The sequence below is a fragment of the Trichoplusia ni genome, chromosome 3, assembly GCF_003590095.1.
Source record: "Trichoplusia ni isolate ovarian cell line Hi5 chromosome 3, tn1, whole genome shotgun sequence".
Classification (NCBI taxonomy): Eukaryota; Metazoa; Arthropoda; class Insecta; order Lepidoptera; family Noctuidae; genus Trichoplusia; species Trichoplusia ni.
Genome location: NC_039480.1, coordinates 14,040,880 through 14,067,184, shown reverse-complemented (window position 1 = coordinate 14,067,184; position 26,305 = coordinate 14,040,880). Strand labels below are relative to the sequence as shown.

At 34.7% G+C, this 26,305-nt stretch overlaps 1 protein-coding gene across 1 annotated transcript; it reads right to left on the bottom strand.

The window, feature by feature from the left end:
- LOC113492026 (UNC93-like protein MFSD11) lies at positions 1-26,305 on the bottom strand. Its single transcript, XM_026869301.1, has 8 exons — positions 26,134-26,305; positions 18,035-18,204; positions 8,160-8,336; positions 7,632-7,803; positions 6,900-7,014; positions 4,951-5,076; positions 3,567-3,871; positions 1-2,486 (listed from the first exon to the last, which is right to left on the bottom strand). Exons 1-8 carry the CDS (start codon positions 26,218-26,220, stop codon positions 2,277-2,279), a joined length of 1,362 nt encoding a protein of 453 aa, XP_026725102.1. The 5' UTR covers positions 26,221-26,305; the 3' UTR covers positions 1-2,276.

Below are 26,305 nucleotides of genomic sequence, written 5' to 3'. Positions count from 1 at the left end.
TGCCGAAATTATTGATTTTTCGTTATACTTAACAGCATTAAGAAATATTGAATTAGTTGCAATATAACAAGTTAATTGAATAAAAGTACTTCATTACGCTTAAAACTAAATTAAATTGGGGTAAAAATACAAGGATTGCTTAAACATTGAATATAAAAAACTTGTTTTAAAATTCCATTTTCATTTTCCATTTATAAACCTCGAGTTTTGTGACTAGAAGTCCTAATATAGATATTTTTTTTCTACACATATATATATTAATTTCTATACAAAAATATTTTTTACAAATTCTACACACAGTAGCATATAGAGCACCACATCGTTCACACCTGACACACTTTAAAAAGGGCTATTCTGTAGCAATATTCTAGATTTTCCATAAAAGCTGTTCTTTTGCCTGGAGAATAAGCGCGTCAAAATATATAAATGGATGAAATTAATAAAGTCAAAATTTAGAATAGCCCTGTCAACAGTTGAATATTATTTTTAATCACATGCCTGAGTCTACAGTGTTCAATTATGGAAGTTTATTAACTCCTAAAACTTCAGAGCTTTTCGCTGTCATTGGCAACTTACAAAATCAACATTGTGCAAAGTGACAGCATCAGATACAAAAAGTACAACAACACTGCATAATAACAAAATTTGAGTATCTAAATGGGGTATTTTTCACCCTTCACATATTTCATACGAGTGTGTGCCTTATTTCAAGACATGGCGCATCCTCAGTCCTGCCTGCCTCTCAGCTGACCTCCAGGTCTTGGAGGGCAACAACTGAGCCTACCAGAGTCCGTAGACAATTACATTTCTCAGAATGTTAACATTAAATAATCGGTCCTATCTATTGAACAGACAGGTCAAAGTAACACCACGCGTCGAAAAGGAATGTCGTTTCAATACACCTATATTTTTAGTTATTTTTTGTAATGAAATGTCTTGGGCCCTCTTGTTGCGCCTTATTCGTCATATACACGAAGAGATTTGCAATATCATTGATCAAGCAAAACAATACTCGATGAGTGGAGTTTCATTCCGAATGTTATCATAGGCCATAATTAACAGATAGTTGCAAAAAAATAATACCCTACCTAGATGCGTATCTACGAGAAAAATAAATGATCGAGTTTTGTATTACAAATGCGAGGTTCTAAAAAAACTTAAATCAAATTGACACTTTTATTTTTAAATGTATAAATATAAATGATTGATTCCCTGTTTCATTCACTGAGCAACTTTCATCCCATATGGAATATTCACCAACATCCACTTCCCTAAATTAAAGCTTGATTTCTACATTCTATATTATTGAAATGCCATGAGTGATGAAAGCTCTCACATGTGTAAATAAATGTTTTAAAAGCGTTGGAACAATGACAGTATTGGAAGAATGTCTAAAAAGATATAACATAGGACGACTATAAATTTAAAGTTACACCAATGTCCTATAAAATATTTTAATACTTTTATTACGATTACCAAGGAATGTGACTAATATCAATAAATTATTTTTTTAAATCGCTTTTTTTTTCTAAGTATGTACGACACTAAGATAACCGTCGTTGCGCGTGCGCACTTTATAATTCAAAACATCGGTTTTCTGACAGTTGGTAGAACGTATATAAATGCATGTCGATAAGCTCCGACAAGAACACTACGTTATCATAATTTAAATTTGTTAATGGTAACAATAATATCTTAGTAAAATAATTAATTTTCCTTACAATATGAATCTCTTATTTACACAATAAACATCTTACTTTTGTCTCTTAGGACCGCTTGGAATTGCCATTAAACACTGACATTTTAAAGGTTTTAGATTCGTTAAACAGTTTTCTATTTAAAGCCTATATAATATATACAAAACAATTGTGAAAACAGCGGCATTACAAACAAACTATATATTATAGTTGTCATACTCTCACAACGCCTACTAATCATACGAGGTCATGATGCCGAACCAAATCTTTTATGACTTAGGCTCAAACATAGCCTTAATTAAGACCTTTAGCTACGGCTTCTGAAAGGCTGATCAATATTCTGTTGTCCAATCACCGCGCTTGCGCTTCCTGGACCAAAAGCCAAACACAATTAAAATGTCCACTTGATTGTACATTCTGCTGGACAAGGGCAATGACGGAATGACACAACGTCAAATTTGCTAGGTGTCTCTTGAACGGCTGTAAGAGGAACTCATTCTAGTACTGATCAACCTTTATAAAATCGTGAGTATTTTAACATTTTCTCATCTAAAACCATTAAAAGGCCGTGTTATTAGTTCAATCGTAGTGCAGAGCGTTGTCGGCGAGCGCGTGTGTGGTGGTCTCTGCTTTGTCGTCGATGTCGAGCGCCCTCTGGCGGGCGCGCGCCGCCCACTCCACGCGGCAGAAGCTGGCCGTGCCCACCGTGGCCAGGACGCCCAGCACCGACAGCTGTACCGATAGCAGAGCCCGCGAGGAGTAGAAGAAGCAGGCCGCTGCGGCTAGGGACTGGAAAAATAACTTTTATGTTAGTATGTAATCAGTTAACTATGAAGGGACTTTATGGTGTTTAATGAAAATACTAATAAAAATAATCAATTGTAAAAACCTCACAAATGCAGCTCAATTTTGGCAATCCGCTGCAAAATTATTTATAGTTCTGTAGGTAAATATAAAACAAAGGAGGTTAACAATGGGGATGACGACTGGGTATAAAAACAAAAAAATCTCATTAGTCCCTCAGTTAGATAATTTAAAAGTATTAGACACGTATTTTTTCCTTTTACAGAAAAACTAGAATTGGCAAAGATTAACTGTTTTAAAGTTTAGGAGAGGGGGCTTGTGACGTTACGATATGGTAAAATTTATACACAATCGTGACGTCACGCGTAAATTTCATTCACTGTAATTTGGTCAATTTATGTTTGCGGGACAAATTAAAAAATACGTATCCATTATTATACAAAAAACTACAAGACGGACACTGCAAAAAAAAATTGTCGTCATCCCTATTTAATTATTTCCAACGCTTATTAAAGTACATACACCGCAAAAACCATAGCCTTCATACTTAACGTGACAAATAATTACAATTAAGTTGCTACACATTGTAAAGAACAATCGCGTCATTAATTACTAAGTACTTAGCTGTCTATCGTTCGTTTACTGCAAAACATCAAGGAAAAATAGAAATCTATTTTATAGATAAGAAGGTCTAATACGATGCGATCGGAATAATAAAAGTTACTCATCACACACTATCCTCCTTGGTAAGGTTATCTATATGCTTCGACAACAAAGATATTTTCCGACATAAATTATTCAGGAAAGGTATAAATAAACTTTTTACTTAAGAACTGTTCATTATTCTATTTAGTATAAAAATCTTAACGGGAATGACGACGAAATTTTTTAATACAATTTACTTTTTAAACTTACTTATACTATAAGTATGTACCTTTTATTTAGGTATGTACTTTTTTTTTAAGGTAACCTTTTATCTTAATCCACAATTTAGAAACGACTGCTAAACAAGTACTATCACGATACAAAAAAAAACAAAGCAATTATAATTCCACTAATTCTTACCTGGGTAAACTTGAAAAGCGCGAAGGCAGAAGTACTATTATCTGAGTAGTTGCCACCAAGAATCGAGTAGATCTGAGTATTGAAGCAGGCATCTCCAAATCCTAAGAGGAAACTGCAGAACATGGCCAGCTGCGGCGATGGAGTGATGTAGGAGATCTCTTCAGTGTCACCGAATGGCGCCACTGTCGGCAGGTTGATGAAGATCAGGAAGAAACTGCCGAGGTGGATGATGTAGCCCATTATGACGATGGGATCGCGACCCCAGCGAGTCGTTTTGCTTCCAAGTATACCGAAGAGAGCACCGCCTGGAACACAAAAGTATAAAGTAATAGTACTCAACAGACGCCAAAGGCATGTTGTTTCCGCTTTTCAGGTAATATGGGACACTGCGTTTTCAGATAAAATAGGTTGTGGTGGTCAGATAGTGATAGATAGTAGTTATAATGGTACCAGGAGAATTGATTGGATGCCATCCCCAATGCTGCTTTGGAAAAATTTCCTTTGTAGCAGGCAGAACCATCCAGTTTTTATCAAACTTTAATTTGTGCTTTACCTAAATGTAAACTGATGATTTATTTGAAGCTATTAATTAACATTGCTGTAAAAATATTTATTAAATGGTTAGCTAATTTACTAGTTAATACTTATGTTACTAGACAATGCAATAAAGAAATAACACAACACAATAGGCGATATCAACTTAAATATTTATCGTATGATAACATTAAAAGCTTTTAAGAACTCTGTCAATACATGATCTGACATTGCATTCATGAGATAATAAATTAATCTAAAGATTTAATATTTTTTAAACAATAATAAAATTCAGTCTTTTTTCCATTGTTATTTACTATTCCATCATGCAAGCAATTAAAAATTATGACGAGTAAGAGATAATAGTAGTGATAGTATTTTTTAAGTAAGAAAATAATATGGTTACAGGTCAAAGAACTATAAGATTGGGACAGATCAAAAGGCCAGACATCAAAACATGCGTGGGCGTTTAAAAAGAAAGCTTTTATCACGCACCGAAAATGCGCACTTAGGACACTGATAATATAAACTCGATATTTTCGTAAAATACCTTTGAATATAACTGAAGTGACGCAATCAATTTCGCATTTACAAATTCCAGAAACGGATATATTAACCACAAATTTTATTCCTATGCAGGGATCGAACTCGATCCATGTCATGAACAGTGGTCACACTGGTCACTGGCTTGTCACGTCTACCATTTACCAATCAATACTTTACGTTGAGATTAAGGTTCGTCTTACGGAAAAAAGGAACTGTGCTTAGTCAACTTTGCTGTCGATCCGTCTGTTGCTTTGAGAACAAACCAATTACGTTTACGTTACGTTACTTTTTTGACGTCACTTACCAAGTACTTCTCCCATACCGATGAAGACACCAGACAAGCCGACCAGCTGCTTGGCGTTGTCGCCCATGCCCAGAGTGAAACCAATGCTGGGACTGTACACGCCGCTGAAGAAAGACAACTCAACACCTGAAAACATTATTATTAATATTACCTTGAGGCAAATGGTTAGGAAATATTTTGAGACAAATGTAGCTTTTTCTAGGTGACAGATGACCACAAACACCGGTTACTTAATTTATTTCGTATGTATTATTAAGCTATTGCATAGCTTCTATCGCAGGCCTTGAGCGCGGGGACTAAACCCAGAAATTCCGTAACGAAAAAACCTCACGCTCTCCACTCCGACGGACACGGAGGTGTTGCTTGAAGGCCGTGCATCGTCTAACGTCGTGTCAGTTCGGCAGTCTTCGACACGGCGCTGTGTGTCATGCGATTAGACGTATTGTACGACTTTACGGAACTCGCCCGAATCGAGACGAGCTGCTCCGAAATCGGACGAATACATAATCAGCTGTTTGTGGGAAAGTATATAAGTGTATAAGTATTTATGCAATAGCTTTACCGCGGCAGTCCCCGACTGCCACACGTATTTTTTTTCAGGAGATCTCTTGGCTAAGCTTCACAAGTTGAGCATAGGTCAAGCTACGGTCGGTCCGTCAATGGATAACTATCTATGTATATGTATAACAACAAGTTCTTCCGTGCTACGGAAGGCACGTTAAATTGTGACATAGATTTATACACATGGTGATATGTTGACATAAAGGTAGCATATGTCACTAAACTGGGTATCAAAACTATTTGCCTCATAGCACAACTGTAACTCAGAATTTACTTTGAAAGTTTGAGTTTTATCAGATTTCTGTTGCTGACCATACCATATGGTATGTTTAGTTTACCCAGACAATTTAAAACTCTATACTTTCAAAAGAAAACTTTGGATAGATATTTTGCAGTGTGAGTCAGAGTTCTTTCGTGTATCGGCTTTAGCCCGCAGCCCTAACAAGGACTCTGCTCTCAATACGGCATCATTCACATGTCAATTACCAAGGAGGTTGTTCTATATTGTATGTTCTCAAGTAGATTCATCACTTAATTATTTGTAGTATCAAACTGAAGCGTCTATCAATCAAACTAATGCGACGAGTAATTCATTGATATAGTTTAGATAATGAATAGAAAAATTCCCTAATCTTGATGGCCCCACTTGTCTGCCACCTTGGTGACTTACTAGAAGTGCTATAATCGTATTTCGAAAGGCACTTAGACGTAACAGCACTTTTATCACCTTGAGCGCTGAGTGTTAGATTACAAAGACTCACAATCATTTGTTTTCTTTTTAATATTTCGACATAAACCGCGTTAATAATAAGTATTTATGTTCCATTTTACGTGCAAAGAGGTTTAGTAGAAAAATATTGAATAAGAGGTTATCAGACAACACGTTCTACTCTCTTTGTCATATCGTTAGTATTCAAGGAGGATAGCTGACGTAACCGTCAGTCAATGATCCCAGATGCCTGGAAAAACATTCAAGTGGTATTTTACTACACGATAACTTTTAGTTTTTATTTACATTTAGAGACTAAGTTGATTGAATACTTGGAATTGTTGTCTACGACACTTTGTTTTATAGGTACTTGTGGTTGCAGTCGTTTATTCTATAATTCATAGTTATTTATATGTCATACAAAACTCACTTCTACACTTCTATATACTCACAAAATGTCAAATGAGCTCTTTTGCCTGCATTTTTAGCTATTATTTCTACGACGAGAAACTACAATAAAAGTCGAATCTTATCATTTCCAATTCACGGACCTAATAAACTATCGTTGAAGAATCATTAGTAAATAAATAGTAAATTCATATTTTGCAGTTCCTCATCTAAGTATGCATTTTTTTGGGTTTCATTTTCTTTCAAAGTTTACCTAGTTGTATTTACTTACCAGTATAAATGAACGTGACGCTCAGTAGAAGCATATCCCGTGTGCAGAAAAGCCTTAAGGCGCCCTTGAAGGCTTCCATAGGACCTTCTTGCACATCATGCGTCACGATATCTCCCTGAAAGTAGAGGTAAAAGTTATAAATTCTCACATTTTAATTTTATTCATAACTCGCTAAAAGAGCAGAAACAACACGGTCAGTAAGATATATTTTAAACCATTCTTGCCTTTAGGGATGAACTTACTAAAAAAAAATGATATAAGGTTTCCTAGAAGAAATTTATGCAAATATAACTAGCAATATGTGTGTACCATTACAATTACCATCTATTGCCTTTTTGCTAGATAAACTTAAATGTCAGTTTGCAATACTTTAATGACGCGTCTCAACGTGGCGCCTTGTTTTTACATCGTTACGGAAAAGCTCAGCAGATAGAACCGGTGGTCAACAATTAATTTCGCTGACCATCAGTTTACCGGCATCCACTTCCTGTTTGCCCTCAATAAAACTGCCTCATAAAAATAACTACGTTGAATGAACAAAACCGATCAAGGGAGTTTAATAACTTGGCCCTTTTTTCATGTTATATTAATGAAGAAGAACGTAGTACTAGGTACTATTTGAATGACAAACATTAACTAATAAAGGTGCATCAAAAGATTCTTATTGAGTAGCTCGTCGGCCATGGTTTAGTTAAACTAAACATTATGTCAGTGTTACAAGGTGCAGTTTACCTTGGCATCTTCAAGCGTGGGTAAGCGTTTAGCTGGCCGGAGGATCATAAGGAACACTAGGCCAACGGCGCAAACGCCGGTCAGAGCGCCGAACACCACATTTCGCGTTTCCGCGTCAATTTGCGTCTTGCCTTGGAACTTTATGAACACGAAAAGATTGCCGAAAAACATGCTGCAAAGAGAAAGTAATCAATTTACATCGGCCTGCTAAAATATGCTAACTTAATACTAGTTAAATTTGAAAGCCAACTTGTTTTAATTGACTAATTTAAATACTAACAAAAGTTATACATTTTTTAATAATAGCTGCTGTATCAAATAGATTAATGCAATTGTAAAATTAATTGAAAACGTGATTTAAACCTATTTTCTTGCATTTACTCATTCAAATCAACATAAATTGCTATTTACTACCAAACGATTGAATCGTTTCCCGGGGCCGCAAAAAAACAAACTAGATCATAAATATTCCACTCAAGCACAACTAAACAATAGGTCCTACATCTAATAGAGCTATAAGGAAGTTACCTGCACTGCAACATCGCCCAGAAGACACCGGAATTCCTGGATATCGTATCGGCATCACTGTTGAGCGTGAGGTAGTTGCCTTGACCGGTCCATATGGCGGCTGCGCCCGCGCCGATCAGCACGCTCGCCACGTACAGCAGCCACGTGCGGGGGAACAAGAAAGTCACTATGAAGAACCTGCAATAGAATTCCACTGGTTACTCATAGGAAGGACTTTCGCTTATTACTCAAGGGATTAGAGACGTGTACGACAGTTTTCTGGATCAAGTTTAGTAGTCTAATCACCGTCTCACACTGTTATTTTAAATGCAGAATAGACGTAGTAACGACCCCTGGATTATACAAGGCTACTTTTTATCCGCCTGTAATTCTGGTCACAGCTACCATTGAACCAGTTGAATTCGCGAAATAAAGCTGAATGTGTAAAGATCTAAAGAAATAAATATCGATGTGCTTATTTGATATGTGTTATGTGATTAATAACCTACGAACTTAATTCTAATTATTTAATGTATCCCTAATTATGTCATGGAGCCTACAGATTCATGGTAAAGTTCATATTTATTAAGGTTGCTGAATCAATTAGCGATGAACTACGAATTCTTATCTTAAATGTCATTTGGTCTACCTCATTTATTATACGACACCAATATCTAATTTGTGCCAAGTTTATACTCACAAGGAGATCGACCTCTTTTTCAGACCAGTATTATAGTGTTAACAAGCAGATAGATTATGTAAGTAAAATGCACAAGCCTTTTAGTCATCAACAAAAAAAAAACAAGAAGCAGCTGTTATTTAGCGACAGTTCACGTAAGTTTAGCGAATCGAATTTGACAAGCCTTACGTAGTAAAATCTAGAGATTGACGACAGCAATTGTGGTCAAGTTGAACTTTGGCAAAATGCCAAGCAAGTGTGAACTTTAAGAGATGGTTCACAGTGTGCCGCTAACAAATGATTTGTTATGCAATAAGTGTTTGTGAGTTACAAAACATAATGTCCAGATGCTTCAAGCAATGTACTGTTGTACAGACAGAAACAAAAGTCTATGAACGCCATATGATTTACAAGTAAGACAAGATGTTATCATGTAAAACAATCAATTATGTCTGGCTATTGGAGCAGGAAACTAAGAAGCTTAAATACAAACATTCTTCTGAAATCTCACTGAACACCATTATTACAGCAAATGAATGTAGATTGCCTATAAAGTAACGACATTTTGGGCATTTCATTTATCTACGTTGTTCATCGACTTTCGTTGCTAACTATACAGTGCTAGTCTACAGTTCTACACCTAACAAACGAGTATCAGTTACGTAAGTTGTATTACTTATTGAGCGCAACCCGGTGACCGCCAACTCCGGATCTAATCGGGTTTTAGGTAATATCGAACTTGTTTGCAGATACCAAGACATCCCTGACACAAGAGATCACCTCTTAAATCTTATGGAAGAGAGTCAAGAGAGAACCCGTTCTACAATGTGTAGTGAGCTTCTAACACTTCTTATTTTATAAAGTGGAGGTTGCTCCTCAGAAAATACCATTTAACTTAGAGTGTCGGGCCTCTTAAGAGCATCTTTTCAGGAAATCTTATTATCCATGCTGCGTTCAGCGAGAGCAAATTGGGTTTCTTAATATCATTGTTTTCATCCCATTCTTAATAACCTGGATCATGATAATACCACGTAAATACCTTCAAATATAGCCATCTTCAAAAAATATTTTCGTTATAAACATATCCATCGCATTTCTCGAAGAAAGCACTATAAAATGGCACACACAGATCATCTAAAGAATATGAGTGACAGTGCTGACACCTCGTGCAATTGGAACGTAAGTCGTTTTTACCGATTCATGAATAGACCAGGAATTTAATTGATACGCTACAAGTTGATTTTAATTGATTCTCTTTTTTTCAACTTCCAGTCGCTCATTTGTTTCGCTCTACAAACGATTATTGTGAATCAATCATCAATTATGTTGTATTAACTATTTTATACACATAGTTATTATAATTGATATGATGCAATTCTCGAATCTTCAACAATAAACTAAAAATATATTACTTGTTAGATCGAAGTGTGTGGTGTGGATTTCAAATTTCTAACGTGTGGTCGACACATACGATATTTATAACCACCGCATATGCAAAGTAAAAGTTTACATAAACATTGCTATTATTTAAGCAGGTGTTCGAGAAAATCGCAAATGTATTGCTAAACTGTTTACTGTTTAGCTACATATTAATAGTAATTGAAGTGATGTTATTTACTCTTTTACACGACTTATCTTCGAGGCATTTAGGTGAATGTGGCAAAGTATTCCAATAACTCCTTAAGTAATACTAAGTCAAAGTGAATCACACAATTATGCTAATCGGATGACTCTCTAAATCTCTACCCCAAATGGTACTCAAAAATCGAAAGCTGCTAAAAAGTTGCTCTAAAAGCAATATAATACTATTAACCTTCCTCTGCTTTATATTAAAACTAAAAATATAAGCAATTCGGTCGGACTACTAAGCCAATAGATTTTTTTAAATTAATTTGCAGTCTTATAATATTGTAGTTTTAACAGCAAGGTTTTAAGGCATTCGATCATCTCTCGCCTTTACCTAACGACGACTAAAATTATCTTGGATATATAATTCTACTGTGTGTATGTTTCTACAGTTCTCCTAAACGGCTAGACTGATTTTAAAGATTTGTTGATCAGCAGATGTCAATATTGTATTCCTTTTTTTAGAACTATCTATTTTTAATAGTTAGTTAGTATGTTGATGGTTAAGTTTACACAAATCGAATTCATATTAATTGCAACAATAGCTCAATAGGTCAAGTTGTCATAATAATAATTTAAACATGTATTTCTGGAACTTTAATGTTAGCCGCTCCCAAATGCAAGCAACGTAATAACTATTTACAATAACAAGAGCTTAAGCATCAATACTCCAGATATTTTGGCAAAGTAACCCACTTTGGGTTAAAACAGGGAAAGAGGAATGTTTGTCCTCTCTCCTCTTAGGAACATAAGTATAGTAAGCGTTGGGTATAGTTTCTTAATTATTCTGTAATTTTAACGTACTTTTATCAACAGTTATTTAGAAAATGGTAGAGCGTTTTATCAAGGCAATGGCTAGCATTTTTGTGCCTCGTCCAACCGCTGTCTAACCAGCAAGCTACTACCAAGCTCATAGAACGCTATGCAGCTCTATAAAATATAAATCGACATGTTTATCGTGTTACACACTAACATATTTACAACTAAATGAATGTTGTATGTAACCTGTAATAGCACAGGTTTAAATTCCTTGACCGATAGGCATCGAGTTTCGAAACAAAGCATTTAATGTTGGTTAACTTGGTATTAGACGTCGCGTCGTAAAGTAAAATCTCATACAATTTAAGTGCACGTGAATTTTGTTTTGTACAGTAATACGAGCATTACCCGCCTATAGATGTCCTATTTTTGAGGACAGACTTCCTCCCATATAGGGAAGGTTTGAGCATTAATCACTACACTACCTCACCTCGGGTTGGTGATTGCATTTTTCAGTATTTGGAGAGTTTTCCTTCACAGTTTTCCACAGTTTGTCAGGTGTATATTGGAATAACTAAGATGGTACACATTGGTGTATCGGTGATCGAAAATGGATCTCGTGCATTCGAATTGCAAGGCCTACTAATTGAGGAATAGGAGCAGGAATCGGACTGTTTCATGAATAATTACAAACGAAGTTTTATTCGGTATACATTAAACCAACGTAGTATTCAAAATTCAATCTATTATTACTTATCCTCATATCAACAGTAAGTTCAGAAGTAAGATAAGAATGGACATACATATATCGCAGTTTTGGGTGGTTACACGGTAGCATTCAACATACTCGCCCGCCCCGCCTCTCAAGGTAAAGTTCAAAAGTTATTAACGCGATTTGAATGTCAATACTCTCGGCAGTAAGCACAAGTTAGTATTCGAACGACCTATTATAATTTGTACCTAGTATCAATATTTGTTTATACAAATACGGTTAGCGTAGCGTATGTAGCCTAATTACTCTAGTTACCTTCAAATGGTTACACACAAGTGTTCCAAATTACATTATTATGATCTCATTTTAAAATTGAAGTATTTAATTTATATTTAATTCAATCCTAGGTAAATTAGTTATGCCTATTAAATTCTTATAACGTTTAATAAAGTTTTACTTATGCACAAAATAGGCTAGTTTAAAATTGAATCGAACCTAAAACAAAAGCATTCGAAATACCTCGTGACTAATAATAATTTGGATTTAAATTAAAATCGCGTTCTATTGTTGTATAAATATTTTGTTTAATAAATGAAAGGTAAGTTGAAACTATGCAATAAAGTCGACGACTGACCTTGAGGGGGCGTGATCTAGTCTAGTGAAGGTTCTTGAGTAAAAATATTTCGATATACCAACTAAAGAATGCACGCCAGCGATATCGGAAACTTGGGGGCTTGCCGCCACGCCAACAGCTGCTTTGATGTCCAGATTATTAGAGTTTGGAAGCGGCAAAGCGTAACTACACGACGTAGATTGACATCTTTCTTTAAAACAGCAATAGATCAACTGTAAGTTGCTTTAAAAGGTGGCAGCAGTGAGCAGACCCACTGATCACCAAAGTAAAGTTATTATCACACCTTTCTTTTTCTAATTGTAGCTGTCATTTTACAAACCAATAAAAATAGCTCGGTATTGGAATGTCCCGCAAATGCTATTGCGTTCTATTTCATGTCAATGATAACAAGTAAACAGCGAATAACGATATGAAACCTTATTGGTTTGAAATAGAGGCGTTGTCAATGTCACATTTTATGAATGTATTGTCATGTGGACGTCATCAACCTATCACTAACGGCATGTGTATACAAAAGTCGAACAACAATCGCATATTTACGAACTACTAAACATGTCCAAAACATTCACAAAATTTGTTTACTTGTGTCCCAGTCCCAAGAGGTACCGAGTTATTTTGATGGTACTTGGGAGTCTTGGTAATCCGATAGTGTTTATAGGCGTTTGTTGCTGACTTTACATTCTCTATTGTCTAAATATGAAAATATGAGCTATCTGTCTGTCTATATTATTGTTTTCTTGTCAGTAGTTTATTGCCCCGGGTACTTCAACTCTACGACGTCAAGGCATCACAATTCTTTCAAATACTTTGTATTTTTATCTTCTATGCTTTGCAAATGTCATAAGCAACATGATAATAAATTACAACGTGCAAGTATGTTCGAATGTTTTATAAAGACAACTCAAAATAAATAAAACTACGAACTGGGGTTTAATATACGTTTTTTTTTTTAATATGAAAAACAAAGGAATTTCTATTGAGACTAAAGGGTGAAGTATCATGAGTAGCAAAATAAATGCATATCTTGTGCCAAATCAAAAAGTTAGGGTCATGACTATGAGGATCAAAAAAGGGATTTACAAGAATTAAACAACACATTTTAAAGCAAACGTTTCTCATTGGTTTTGTTAATTATTTATGTGAAAAAGATTCAAACCAAATTATAGATAATTAAAAAGAACCTTTTCAATACATTTTCTCAATTAACCATATTTTGATGTTTCTCAATCAAAATCATTTGTCTGAGACCACCAGATTATTTTCACCAGATCTTTTAAAAATGGTTTTGGTAATTACAAGCGTGCGATAACCGAATCGTGTGTTATTTATTATTCAAAAGACAACTCAGCATAACGGTAGCTATACCAGTCAACACCAATCAGCAGCTTATGGTAGTTTCACACTAGTAAAGCAACCGCATAATGAATACAACACACTCCTTATACTTAAGAACAAATAGTATAGTTTTAGCATTACGTATACGTAGCATAACATAGCGGGCATTTATTATAATTATCGATGATTTTTGTTTTTGTTTTTCAAGACTTTGTTAAGTTTTTTAGACACGTAATCTGATAGAGTCCAATCCGTAGATAAGGATCGAACTCTCGTCGTATAGGTAACTTATGCAAAAAAATATTTTCTGTATTAAAAAGTATGCAACCATGCCATTACCGACCAGCATCGTCGCCTTTTTAATCTATACTAATATATAAAGCTGAAGAGTTTGTTTGTTTGTTTGTTTGAACGCGCTAATCTCAGGAACTACTGGTCCAAATTGAAAAATTCTTTTTGTGTTGAATAGACCATTCATCGAGGAAGGCTTTCGGTTATAAACCATTACGCTGCGACTAATAGGAGCGAAGATACAATGAAAAATGTGAAAAAAACAGGGCAGGTATAAATCATAACTTATATCTTCTACCCACGGGGACGAAGTCGCGGGCAACAGCTAGTATAGAGAATATTTTTTTGCCTAACACGTTCATAGCACGGTCATGTTATGGAACGGTGTAGTGGGCAGACTCCTTTAAATTCAAACTTGCTGTTCCCGAGTTGTTTGACTGTTACAGGTGCAAAAGCAGCTAAATCCATAAATCAAAAATGTTTAAGCCGTCCCAGCGTAAAGAATTAAAACATATTGAAAAAAAAATACTCTTATCATATTTTCGCAATGTAAGAGTCGTTACCATGTGTTTTCCTTATTAAGTTTTTACTGTTCTTTTTCAATACGTTTTAGTAGCTAATCCAAGAAGACACTTACATTAGCTAACTACAAGGCCATATTAACGAGACGTACAGGCGCACTAGTCATTAGAAACTATACATGAGATGTTATTGGAGTATTCAAACCGAAGTAGACAATAACACGCAATTGTGAATCCAATCAGAATACATTTGCTTCTAAAGCAAGATTCTCGATTCTCTGTTCAAGAGCTCGTAACATTCGCAGTGATCAGTGGCGAAGGGTGAATTTTCTTAGAAGGGAAGCCGGACCAAAAAAAAACCTTGCTTGTGATGCGTGAATTCCAGTTACTATGGCTTGTATCTTATATCTTGTACGATGATTTTTCTTTAGCTCACTTTCACTATACATGTAAGCACTGATACATAGAAACAATGTCTTCAGCAGTGATAATACTAATCCGCGGATATTGTAAATGTGTGGTGAAAGTGGAGATTTCCATTTTTAGCATAAATTTAGATAAGGAGAAGTAGGGTATGATGTTTTTGTAATGGCTAAGCTAGAACTGCACAAGTGGATCGATCACAGGTTAAGCTGATGAGTTCTTCTGTGTTTTGAAAGGCAAAATGTATTGTGGATCCCGGCTATAATGAAAATAAGTGAGGTCTTCATAGGCCTTGTAAAACACTGACACCTAACTGTATTCGGTAAGACTGGAAGTCGACCCAAAAATAGTTGGGAAAAGGCAAGGATGATATTGTTATTATAATGTACTGTAATGTATGACTGGCCTGTTGGTCTAGTGGTTAGTGACCCTGACTGCTATACCGGAGGTCGTGGGTTCGATTCCCACCCAGGACAAATGAATGTGTGATGAGCACGATCATTTGTTCTGTGTCTGGGTGTAATTTATCTATATTATGTATGTATTTAGAAATATATAAGTATGTTTATCAGTTGTCTAGTACTCATAATACAAGCTCTGCTTAGTTTGAGACTAGACGGCGTTGTGTGAAAGTTGTGGAATATTTATTTATTTATTTATTTATTTATTTATTATAATGTATCTTTACTCTTAATTATGTTACAACATTAATAACGTAAACGGTGTGTGTGTTTAAATTTACTAAGCCATCAACAAAATACAAGCTAACTCATTTCAAAATAATGAAGAGAACACACAAAAAAGACAATTGAAATGTGTACAAATTATCTGAGTGCTTGTACTCATAACTACACGTTTCTGTTTACTAATTAAAATAATGTTTCTTTCTTGTTTTTCTTAACAGCCTGTTTGTATTTTTGACATGGACTAGATCTTATCTGACGCGCTTTTAATTCCTGACCAGTTAAGAAATATACTCAATACTCAATACGTTTATTGCATTCCACAATGTGAACTTAGGTGGTAGGTACACAAGATACATTAGTTTTGGAGCATTGTGGGCCCTGTCGGGCATAACAAAAATAAGAATTTGGAGGCTATTAATAACATTTTCAGTTTCATTTATATTTGAAGGAGTTATGAAAAACATTCAAGAAACATTGATTCATTGGAATCATTGGAAAAAGAAATAGAGGGAGACAAATCGTGTTGGCAGATGGATTAAAAACAAATGATCGTTTAACTAGGTCTAATCGCATATTGCTCACGACGAGAGAGAGTTGAACCAAAGAAAATTGCTATAACCGCACACATGAACAACTTGCAAATGATGAATGAACACTCAATGAAGTTGTATAATAGACAATTTTACCTCAAAAACTTAATAAAACATAGAGTTAGTGCCCTGAAAGCGACGGAAGATTGAAACTGGATGTAGAACTAGACTTGTTTGGTTTCACATTCGCTTTAACGTACGCAATGAATGCGTATGAATACTACTAATTAACGCATAGACGTAAATTACTTAATAATTTAATTAATTCGCAAGCACTCGGTGTGGTATCATGTAACGTTGAGTGCTCTACTTAGAGTAAAGTTATTACGTCCGCGTGAATCTACTACTAATAGTATAAAGTTTTTTTTATGTATTGATGTATCCAGGATGTTTGTTTCTCATTCACGCAAAAAACACTGAACGGATTTAGATGCAACTTGGTGCGACAGTTTGTAACCTTGATTCACACATAGGACAATTTCTATCTCGATTTTATGTTCCCGTATGTATAATTTTCGATTTATAGCGGGCGGACCCATGATCAACAGCAATACCAAAAAAGTCAGTAACACAATAACATTCAAATGGAACAAAAATATCTATGAAATGTAGTCCTTTATTTTATAAGCTTCGTCCGTTTGACCTTTGTTAAAATTAATTTCGAAATCCTCGTTATTTTAAAACTTTGCTTATATATTACATAAGGTTAGCTTACATACTCCTAATAAGAATAGTATGTATGCTCAATTGCACATCTATGATCTAAAAACCTCATTAACTCAAACCTATACATTGATAAATGATTGATATTGGCAGCTCTTACGCTTAGTACGAAAAGGTTGTATAAGTGATATTACATTCGTGAGTTAACTTGGGTTATATAAAGACTGGCGTAGTTGTGGCATATCGCTGGTAACCCGTTGCGTTTCGAAATAAAGTCTAGTGTTAGTTACTTTTCCAGGAAGTACTAAACATAGTTGTTTAGAACGGAGAAAGTTTCTAGTTGAAGAATATAAAACCTTTACTGTATTATAATCGTTTTTAATGTTACTGCGTGAAAAGAACTTAATTAATCCTACAATAAAAACTCTTTTTAAAGCTAGAACGAAATAACTTAGTTTCGATTTTTTTTAAAGCCGTTTCGTATAAGTCATTAATATTAAATTTGTTAGTCTATAATACCTATTAAAACTCTTTAGTATGTAAATTAGAATATAAGAATCTAGTCGAGTCTGCAGAAAAATTTCTCTACAGTCATTAAATTGGAACTAATAAAATTAGCAAGCGTTCATAAGGAATACACGATATGTGTTTCTATCTAGTATTTATGTCAAGCTAACTAACTCTTTTCTCTTCTGTGCATTCTTCTGTGCGTTCTTTACTGCAGCAAAAACTTAAATCTTATCTAAAAATACATGTCGGACTCCCTCCGACTAAAAACACCCCGGGCAACAACTGTCTGAGCCGGAGACACGGGATCCCTCGCGCATGCTCTGCGCTACTTTGCCCAATATGACAAGTCCTCCAACCAGTCTTCTAGCTCAATTATCATCATATTATCGTCCACATTCCTATTTCCAACAAGCTTTACCATAATCAGACATATTTTAAACAATATTATAAAAAAAGTATTTACTCACAAGTATGTTAGGCCTCCAACAAACATGGCCCCTCTGGGCCCAGTTATCGTGATGATGGAGGGGGCCATCCAGTTGCAGATCGCCAGAGTCGCGTAGATGATGGCCAGCGATGTGTAGCCATCGCCAGTGAACGACGGGTCATCGTGAGATATACTGTCAAGCACTGTTTTCTGTGGACAAGCCATATAAGAAAAACTATGAATGACGAAATTTGGACTGTACCAATGGCCAAGTGGTTTAGACATATGGCTAAAATCGACGTACAGAACAAACATTCGTGTGATCCAAGAATGTGTGTCCTATATTTGGGATTCCTTGTGCATGTAACTTGAAGTTTTTGAAACCCCACACAACAATTAAATAAATTAAAGCGCGGTTCCTATTAAAATATACATGTAAGCTGACACGTAGAAAATTATTGTTTGGGGGACAATTTGTACGACAGCGTGCGATTGCATAAAAAATGTGTTAAGTAATTCGTAATAAGAAGACTAATAGGTAAGCAACTTATCACAAAGTCTACAGGACTTTATATCCCCGTTAACTTAATTAAGTATGTCAAGTTTATGGCATGATGACGTCGGCGACATCTTAACTTAATAGGCATTATAGGCAATCATGAAAGATGATTAGGGTTTAATGAAACCCATATCAAAATAATCGTACCAATTTTATGTCCTGAAACAAGTTCTCAAAGAGTCATAAATAAAAAGTCATCCTAACACTAACAGAATATGATGTTATACTTCGCTAATCCATTCGTAATGACCTTTAACTTGTCACAAACAAATCAATGTATCATCTCATATTGATAAACTCTAAATAATTTATACAATAATACGGATCTTATCAAAACCTTGAAACAGATTCGCATAGTCAAAAGATCAAGAACGATCGCAGTACTTGACGTTGCAAAATCTCGCGTTTCTTTCCACAATTGATAACAAATGATACTGTAATACTTCGGTAAATATTTAGAAATTGAACAGCTGTATTTCATATAATATGCATCTGCATGTAAATGGATGTTTTTTTGGGTCTTTCCAAAATAAATTCACAAAAACAAACTTTCTTTCGCTTAATTTAAGAAACTAAACCGTATTTTTGTTTACGATCTTGCTTCTGCCAAAATCTGCATCCATATGATCAAGTTTCGAAATCAAAAGCGTAGGATGTTAAAACTGTTTGTTTTGAAAATAAAATCAACCAGATTGTCAAATATATACAAAGAAGTTAATAAACTAATGACGCAATTGACTTGCATTAAAGCATTCGATTTCTTAAATTTTCATTTTAAGTGTCGATAAACCAAATTCATACATCATTATGCATTTGGATATTCCACAAGGATGTTCATAAAAATGGGCAACGCGCCTTTATATGGAGTGAATGCGATTTTATAAATTTCGTAAAACCAATAAACATTTGACCTGTACAGGTAATATAAAATATTTATGAACTGTCGATTTTATGCGAAATTTATAAGCATAGATAACTTACTCGAAATAACTTTATTATGTTTAAAAATACGCTTGCAACTCTAAGAAAATAAACATCGAGGATGCATTTATTATTGAACCAGTAACGTTTAGCGCTTTTCCACAAAGAACTTTGAAGGAAATTGCAAATTGATATTTTTCGTAAGGCATTTAACGGTATTATGTTTCAAAATAACATGGGAATCCTAAAGGAACACATATTCCGGAAACCTTACAAACTCGTCGCCAAAAACTTGTTATCTACAGAACGAGGTCGTTGAACGCCAAAATTTTAACGCAAAACAAAAATTTTATGATGCAAAATTTTACTAAAAATAACTTCTTATTACTGCATAAGTAACCAAACCTTTTTGAGACGAAAAAAAAAAACAATTTGACCATATGAAGTTTATTGACTGCCCTTTTTTGCAGTTTCAAATTCCTCCAACGATTCTCGGGAAAAAGCGAACGTTTATCGGACAATTGCAATCACTGCTACGTCACTTTTAACCTCCCGAATTATCTGAAAGCGAGCATCATTGAAAAGACCCTTGAAAATAAATATCTCACTAACAGATCTAACTGACCTAAATTGAATGAATCCTTGAATTTATCGAATATAGACAAACAGATAAACATCCACTTATATACTCTTAAAAGGCAGTCAATTGCGTTAGAATATATGTACATTTAAGTTTATGTTAAGCTCCTTGAGGTTCAAACTATCATCTTAGTGAGGGGGAAATGACAGAAAGTGATTAAAGTTTGAAGTTATGATTATGGGGACACATTATGTTTAAGTGATAATTAAATTAGGAAGTAAATTCAGAAGAATTTTATTAAACAAAACGTGTCTAAATATGTACAAGTAAACGTCGTTGATACAATCAAATTTGAATACAAATTTTCTATTTCGCGACCATAAAAATCCCAAACCAATATGTTTCGTAGGCCACAACATTTTAATATTCGTTTATTCTTCGTTCAATGAAATTTTTATTTGATCGACGTTCAATATAGACAGCACTACAGCAAATCGAGTCAATCTACAACATAATATCGTTACCGGAGTGACAAGCTTTGATATAATTTACCATGAACACTGCCTTTCGCCCGACAGGCTTCAACCGATCGTGCATCAACCTAGATTCATAAATTATAATTCATTGATAACAATATAAGTACCGTAAGAGCATGTACACATAGGACAATATTCTAGAAGTATGATACAAACTCGAATACTTGAAATAATTAAAGATTTATTGCTAAATGTCAGTCAAGCGCAACTGTGAAAATAAGGGGAACTCAGTAATTACTGGGCACAAGCCGTGACAAAAATTTACGTAATTACTAACAGATCGAAAACTTTCTGCAGTATAGGATGTGATGTGACGTATTGTATTGTTTTAAACAATATAATTTACCGTGCACAGAACTCATAACAATTTGAAACGGTAAATAATCGCAGTTTTAGTTAGACTATATGAGTAGTAACAAAACATTTTGTATATCAATAAAAACGACAAGACAATTCAAATCGGCAGGGGGACATTTTATTTACATATCTATGAAATATCAGATATGTAATATCATCTGAAAATCCCGTGTATTTCAATTGCATTGTCGGTGTTAAGAAACTGTATTTTAGGATAACAATACTCAGAGATATCATCGAGTCTATCAACCTTTATCGGTAATCCTATTTGACAGTATCTTAATAGTAATTGGGTCAGCTGAGAAGGTAAATTATTTTCATGTCCACATGCTCATATTATACGTGAAACAAGGATTCTGCCCACACTTGTCTTCATTTGTAACTCAATGCGAGATAGAACCAATTTCGGTAGTCTTAGGTCAACAAGATTCGATGTCAAGGGCTTATATTCTATAGGTGTTAATGATGCTATTCTTCATCAACGTAACTAGGCAATTATTTGGCAATTTATATAGCTAGGTTTATTTCCGGATTTAATGTATAGGAGACTAGTATAGCCGCTTACACAATACCGGCCCATAGCGAATCTCGAACGACAATCTCAATCACAACGTTACGTAAAACAAACATAAAAGGTATCTTACGACCGCTGTACGCTGTATAAAACGGATAATGTCAGGGCGTTATTAACGTCCGAGATATCAATGTTGTGCGCCCTAAAGACCATAAATTAAATTAAATAATGTGTTTTTATCTGTTACTCAACGTATTATGAAATAACAGCCGCTATGTATGGTATCGTCACAAGAGCATCCGTCCACAATATGCGTTGTAAGGACGACTGCGTGATTAAAGGTTTTGCTGATATCGGACCGACGCTATTAACATACAGTTCTATCGCCCATGATAGTAACAAGTACACTACAATTGAGAGCAAAGTTGTTGTTATTGCAAAATTATGGAACTAGGAGACAAGAATTGAGGCTAGCAATTTTACCTTCAAATTGACATTTTGTTTCACATTTTTCTTATTTATCTTGTTATGTAGTGCTCTGAAATTAAGATAATTAACGACCACGAGTTCATACAATGCTAGTACACTGTGCAAATACAGAGGGAGCATCGTTAAAATTTCCCTAATTTCTTAAGTGGAGAAATCTTCATGGATTCCTTTCGTCTTCCGTTCTCCCCCAAAGAGAAACCCTCCTCCTGAGTGAAGAAGCGGACAGGTAGTGCCAGATTGTTACTGACTTAATCTTACCGACGTGTCACGTCTCGCAGCACATAGCCAATATAGCCATTCAACGACTTGGTTAAATGACCCCACTAAAATTTCATCAAAATCATTGGCTTAGGCAGTATAGAGTCCAGTACCTCTACCATGAGTTTTGAGAGACCGGGCTCGCTAGCGTCTGCGTAAAAAATATCTATGACAAAATGTACAGCGCCCCTAGCGGTCACTTGACAAACTAAAATCGGTAGTATGAGTTGACAAATAAAACCTATCGAAACATTCAAAACGTCTTCGACAGCGAGTAGCGAGCGCGTAACGTTTTGCGGTGGTTTCTCTAAGAAAACGGTACCATGAGTCACAAATTGGACAGATGGTATCGACAAATACCATTACGATTGTAGTTAAGTAACTCACTTGCTAAACAAGGTGTGAAACGGTATTCGGTTTATAGTAATTGTTTAGTTTTGAGTATTTCTTGTGAGAATCATGTCGGCAAGAGAGTATTTAAAATCAAGTAGCACTAGTTAAAAGTTAATTTACATTGAATACACGCTGTCACTTTTTTACAATGAAACATACACACATAGATTCATTATTAAGGAAACGCTGGAAATAAGTCAGTGTTCACTGAGGGCTCCACCCGAACCCAGTTCATTAAGTAATATTAAATTATATTAAAATATACTGAATATTTTATGCTCTATGAAGTTTAAAATTATTAGGATTATTCAAACGCTAGCTGTAGCCCAGGACTCCGTCCACGTGGACTTCAGTTTATAGCGTTCGGTGGTCCCCGTTTCCATCAGGCTATCTCTCAAATTCAATACAATCGGTTCAGTAGGATTGGCGTGAAAGCGAGACAGACAGACAGAGAAATTTTCGTATTTATAATATTAGTTTCAATAGATGCACAGTTTATCGGTATATGAAACAATTCAACAAAACTATCGCGATCAATCGCAAGACATAGGTACTCCCCAAAGTTGCGCCACATAACCATTCCTAGGTACCCACGACACCGCTTTCAATTTAATAATGAAAAATTACTAAAACCCAAAAGAGCAAGAAGAAAAGTGTCCATCTATTTGTGATATCAAAAGAGTTCGTATATCTACATCAACCGCATAATTTAAAAAAAAAACACTTTGCGAAACTTCAACGGCAAAGATGGCGACTTGAGCGGTTTGTTTTTTGCCATCGGAATTTAACGAAATTCTCCATAATCCGAAATCTGCGGATATATGTTGTCGACTCAAAATCAATATTTTTTTATGTTTTGTTATTCATATAAGATTTCGATCGAGTTTACCGTAGTCCTGCATGAAATTATTAATGTAGATTTGAAGCTTTTTCGGGAATATATATCTTACTCTGTCTTTTAAGCAACGTTAGAAAGAAACAACTACATTAGGCGTGAAGTTAGGCACGTTCGACAACATGACAAGTATGACAACACGAATACTACAATAACAATCGAGCTCTCGATAGCGAGCGCGTCAAGGTTTTTTAAACTCATGGTATGAGTCCGATTGTAAACTATTCGATCCGTGTTTATACGCTATCGACTGTAGTAACGTCATTGACGTTTTCGATGGCAACTCATGGTAGAGGTACAGATTGATATAGAGTATACGGACATTCGTTTTTATACTTACAGATAAACCATTAAGATACATGAACTACGTACAATAAACAAAAAATAAGACTCTTTTAATTGTTTACGTTATCATAATTAAAACAAAGTTATTCGCAAACGTAAACAAGGACGCGAATGCCGAGATTTGTAACAATTTCATTACTACATTGAGTTTAAAGCCGCTTTTGATAATCCATCATTCTGATATAGGTACTGCAATTGTGTAACAAGTTCAGAACTTCAGGACGACTGGAGACTAAAGAGAGATAATTTATATTCTGTAGTTACGTTTTAAGTGTTACAACCCAGAAATCTAGTGTTTAAGTGTATACTTTATTTCTTTGGGTACCTAAAAAGGTAAACAATCCCGGTTCTTTTGTCGAAAAGCTTAATTTAAAAATCATAACGCCACTGAATCCATAAAAAGAAATTGATTTCCGAATTTATTAAATAACGGTTTACTCACGCATATTATCGGGATAGCCCGACTAGTTTCGGACGCGATCTTGAGTTTAGTATTTTAAACCAATGAACTATCTATATTATAACAGTCGAGAATTTCTACGCGCAGCGGGAAAATTATCGAGCCTTTGTTAGAACGTACTAATGTCTAAAACTACACGTCGAATTATAAAGAACTTTTTTAGGAATTTAGAGTACAATATTTGATGAAGGCTAACATTAGTCGCGAGTTAGGGTAAAAGGCGGGCAAGGTAAAATAAAACTACTAACAAGCCTAACTGGGGTATTGATGATCTCATTGTTCAGATGGTGAAAAACGGTATCAGTACAGGTATTAGTAGTCATTACATTCGCCGTTACACATTAAAAAGCTTTACAGCGAATATCGATCTGACACGCCTACGAACACCCACATCAAGTTCACCACACATTGGTATTCGTATCGTGTCGCCATTGTTGGCCGCCCAAACACTGCCTACCCACAATTGTTAGATTTCTAACTGTGCCAATGATAGTACAGTGTTATTAGTGGCAATCTGGGGTTGATGATCCCATGTGATTGAAATGAAATGAAATAATTTATTCTGCAAATAGGATAGACATTATCCCTTTTACATGTCATTTTTTTGAGCTAGCTGGAGTCGACATTTCCTAGCTGGCTACCCTGAGAAGAAATGTCGAAACAAACTCAGGGGTCACACCTCTTTTAAAGTCCAGACACTGTAGTTTTTCACAATGAGTAAATAAATGCAGTGTCTCTTCTGGACTGGCCTTTTGATTCAAGACAAATTATTATGAATCATTCATAATCATTCATAATAATTACTTTGATGCCTTACCTAGTCAGAAAATTAAGCAAAAAGCATTTTTTTGTAATTGTAATTGTTGTAATTGCTAAAGTTACTGCTGTGGTATACACAAACAATGTTTTTATTATGAGATTGGAATTTTCACCCTAGAGACATTATTGTAACACCTGGAAAACAGTCTACCTAAAATATAAACTTTTTGAATCAACAGAAAACTGAAAATGTTAATATCATTAGGATGTATTAATTACATTTTTTGACAAATATACCCACTTGCACACATTTAGTATTTTTTTTTTCAAAGCTCAAGTATATTTTGTTAATATTGTAAGCAAACAATAACATAATATATTATTAAATAGTAACTGTGAAGTGTTGTTAAAAACTTACTTTTATGTAACATTTGAATGGCTTTTTGGATGATACATCAAAACTTTGACACAACAACATCACTTGCACATACAGAAAATAAACAACATTTATTTCCTATGTTGCAATTAAAAATTGGAAGCAATAATAGAAAATGAATTTATTGCAAAAAATGAAAATAATTTATGTAACATTTTCTTTGTGTAATTATTACAAGAGAAATTAAAAAAAAAACATATCACCAACACATCAACAATAATTATAATTATATTTTTAATTCTTAGATCAATAACACACTGTATACATATATGGTTTAATCAAGGTTGAATTATGACATTTGGAATGATCAACTGAAGTGTTTGTGGAATCCTTTCTACAAGAGTGAACCAGGAAATAATGAGTTCAACTGTGATGTTGGTCACAAGAAATTTCTTTAAAATAATAGTGTAAGTTGTAAGTAAAGAAGTAAAAGCAAAGCGTTTAGGAGATGGAACATTTTTTTTTTAGGTTTAATTAAAATAAGATCACTTTAATAGATAACCAGTGATTAATAAATCGCGTGCCTACATGACGAAAGCGTCGAGGCTAAGCCAAGTAAACCCTTTAGAGTCCATTACATTTTCAAGGTAAAAAGAAAGTGAAAGAAATATTTAAAATTACTATATAAAACACTTACCTCTATATTTCCCATCGTTTGAAATGCGGTAAAGACAAACATAAAACCAAATCCAAGTAGTATAACATTTACAAATTTTCGATTCATTTTTGCAGATTAGATACTATTTACTCCTAACAAAATAATATTATAAAATTACAAACTTAACGAAATACGTATAAATAAAATCACC

Excerpts from the sequence above, each read along its gene's own strand:
- LOC113492026 (XM_026869301.1), bottom strand. The coding sequence starts at position 26,220 with ATGAATCGAAAATTTGTAAATGTTATACTACTTGGATTTGGTTTTATG. Across the intron at positions 8,337-18,034 it reads GTTGGAGGCCTAACATACTT|GTTCTTCATAGTGACTTTCT; the intron begins GTGAGTAAATAC and ends ATTCTATTGCAG. Across the intron at positions 7,804-8,159 it reads TGGGCGATGTTGCAGTGCAG|CATGTTTTTCGGCAATCTTT; the intron begins GTAACTTCCTTA and ends TTCTCTTTGCAG.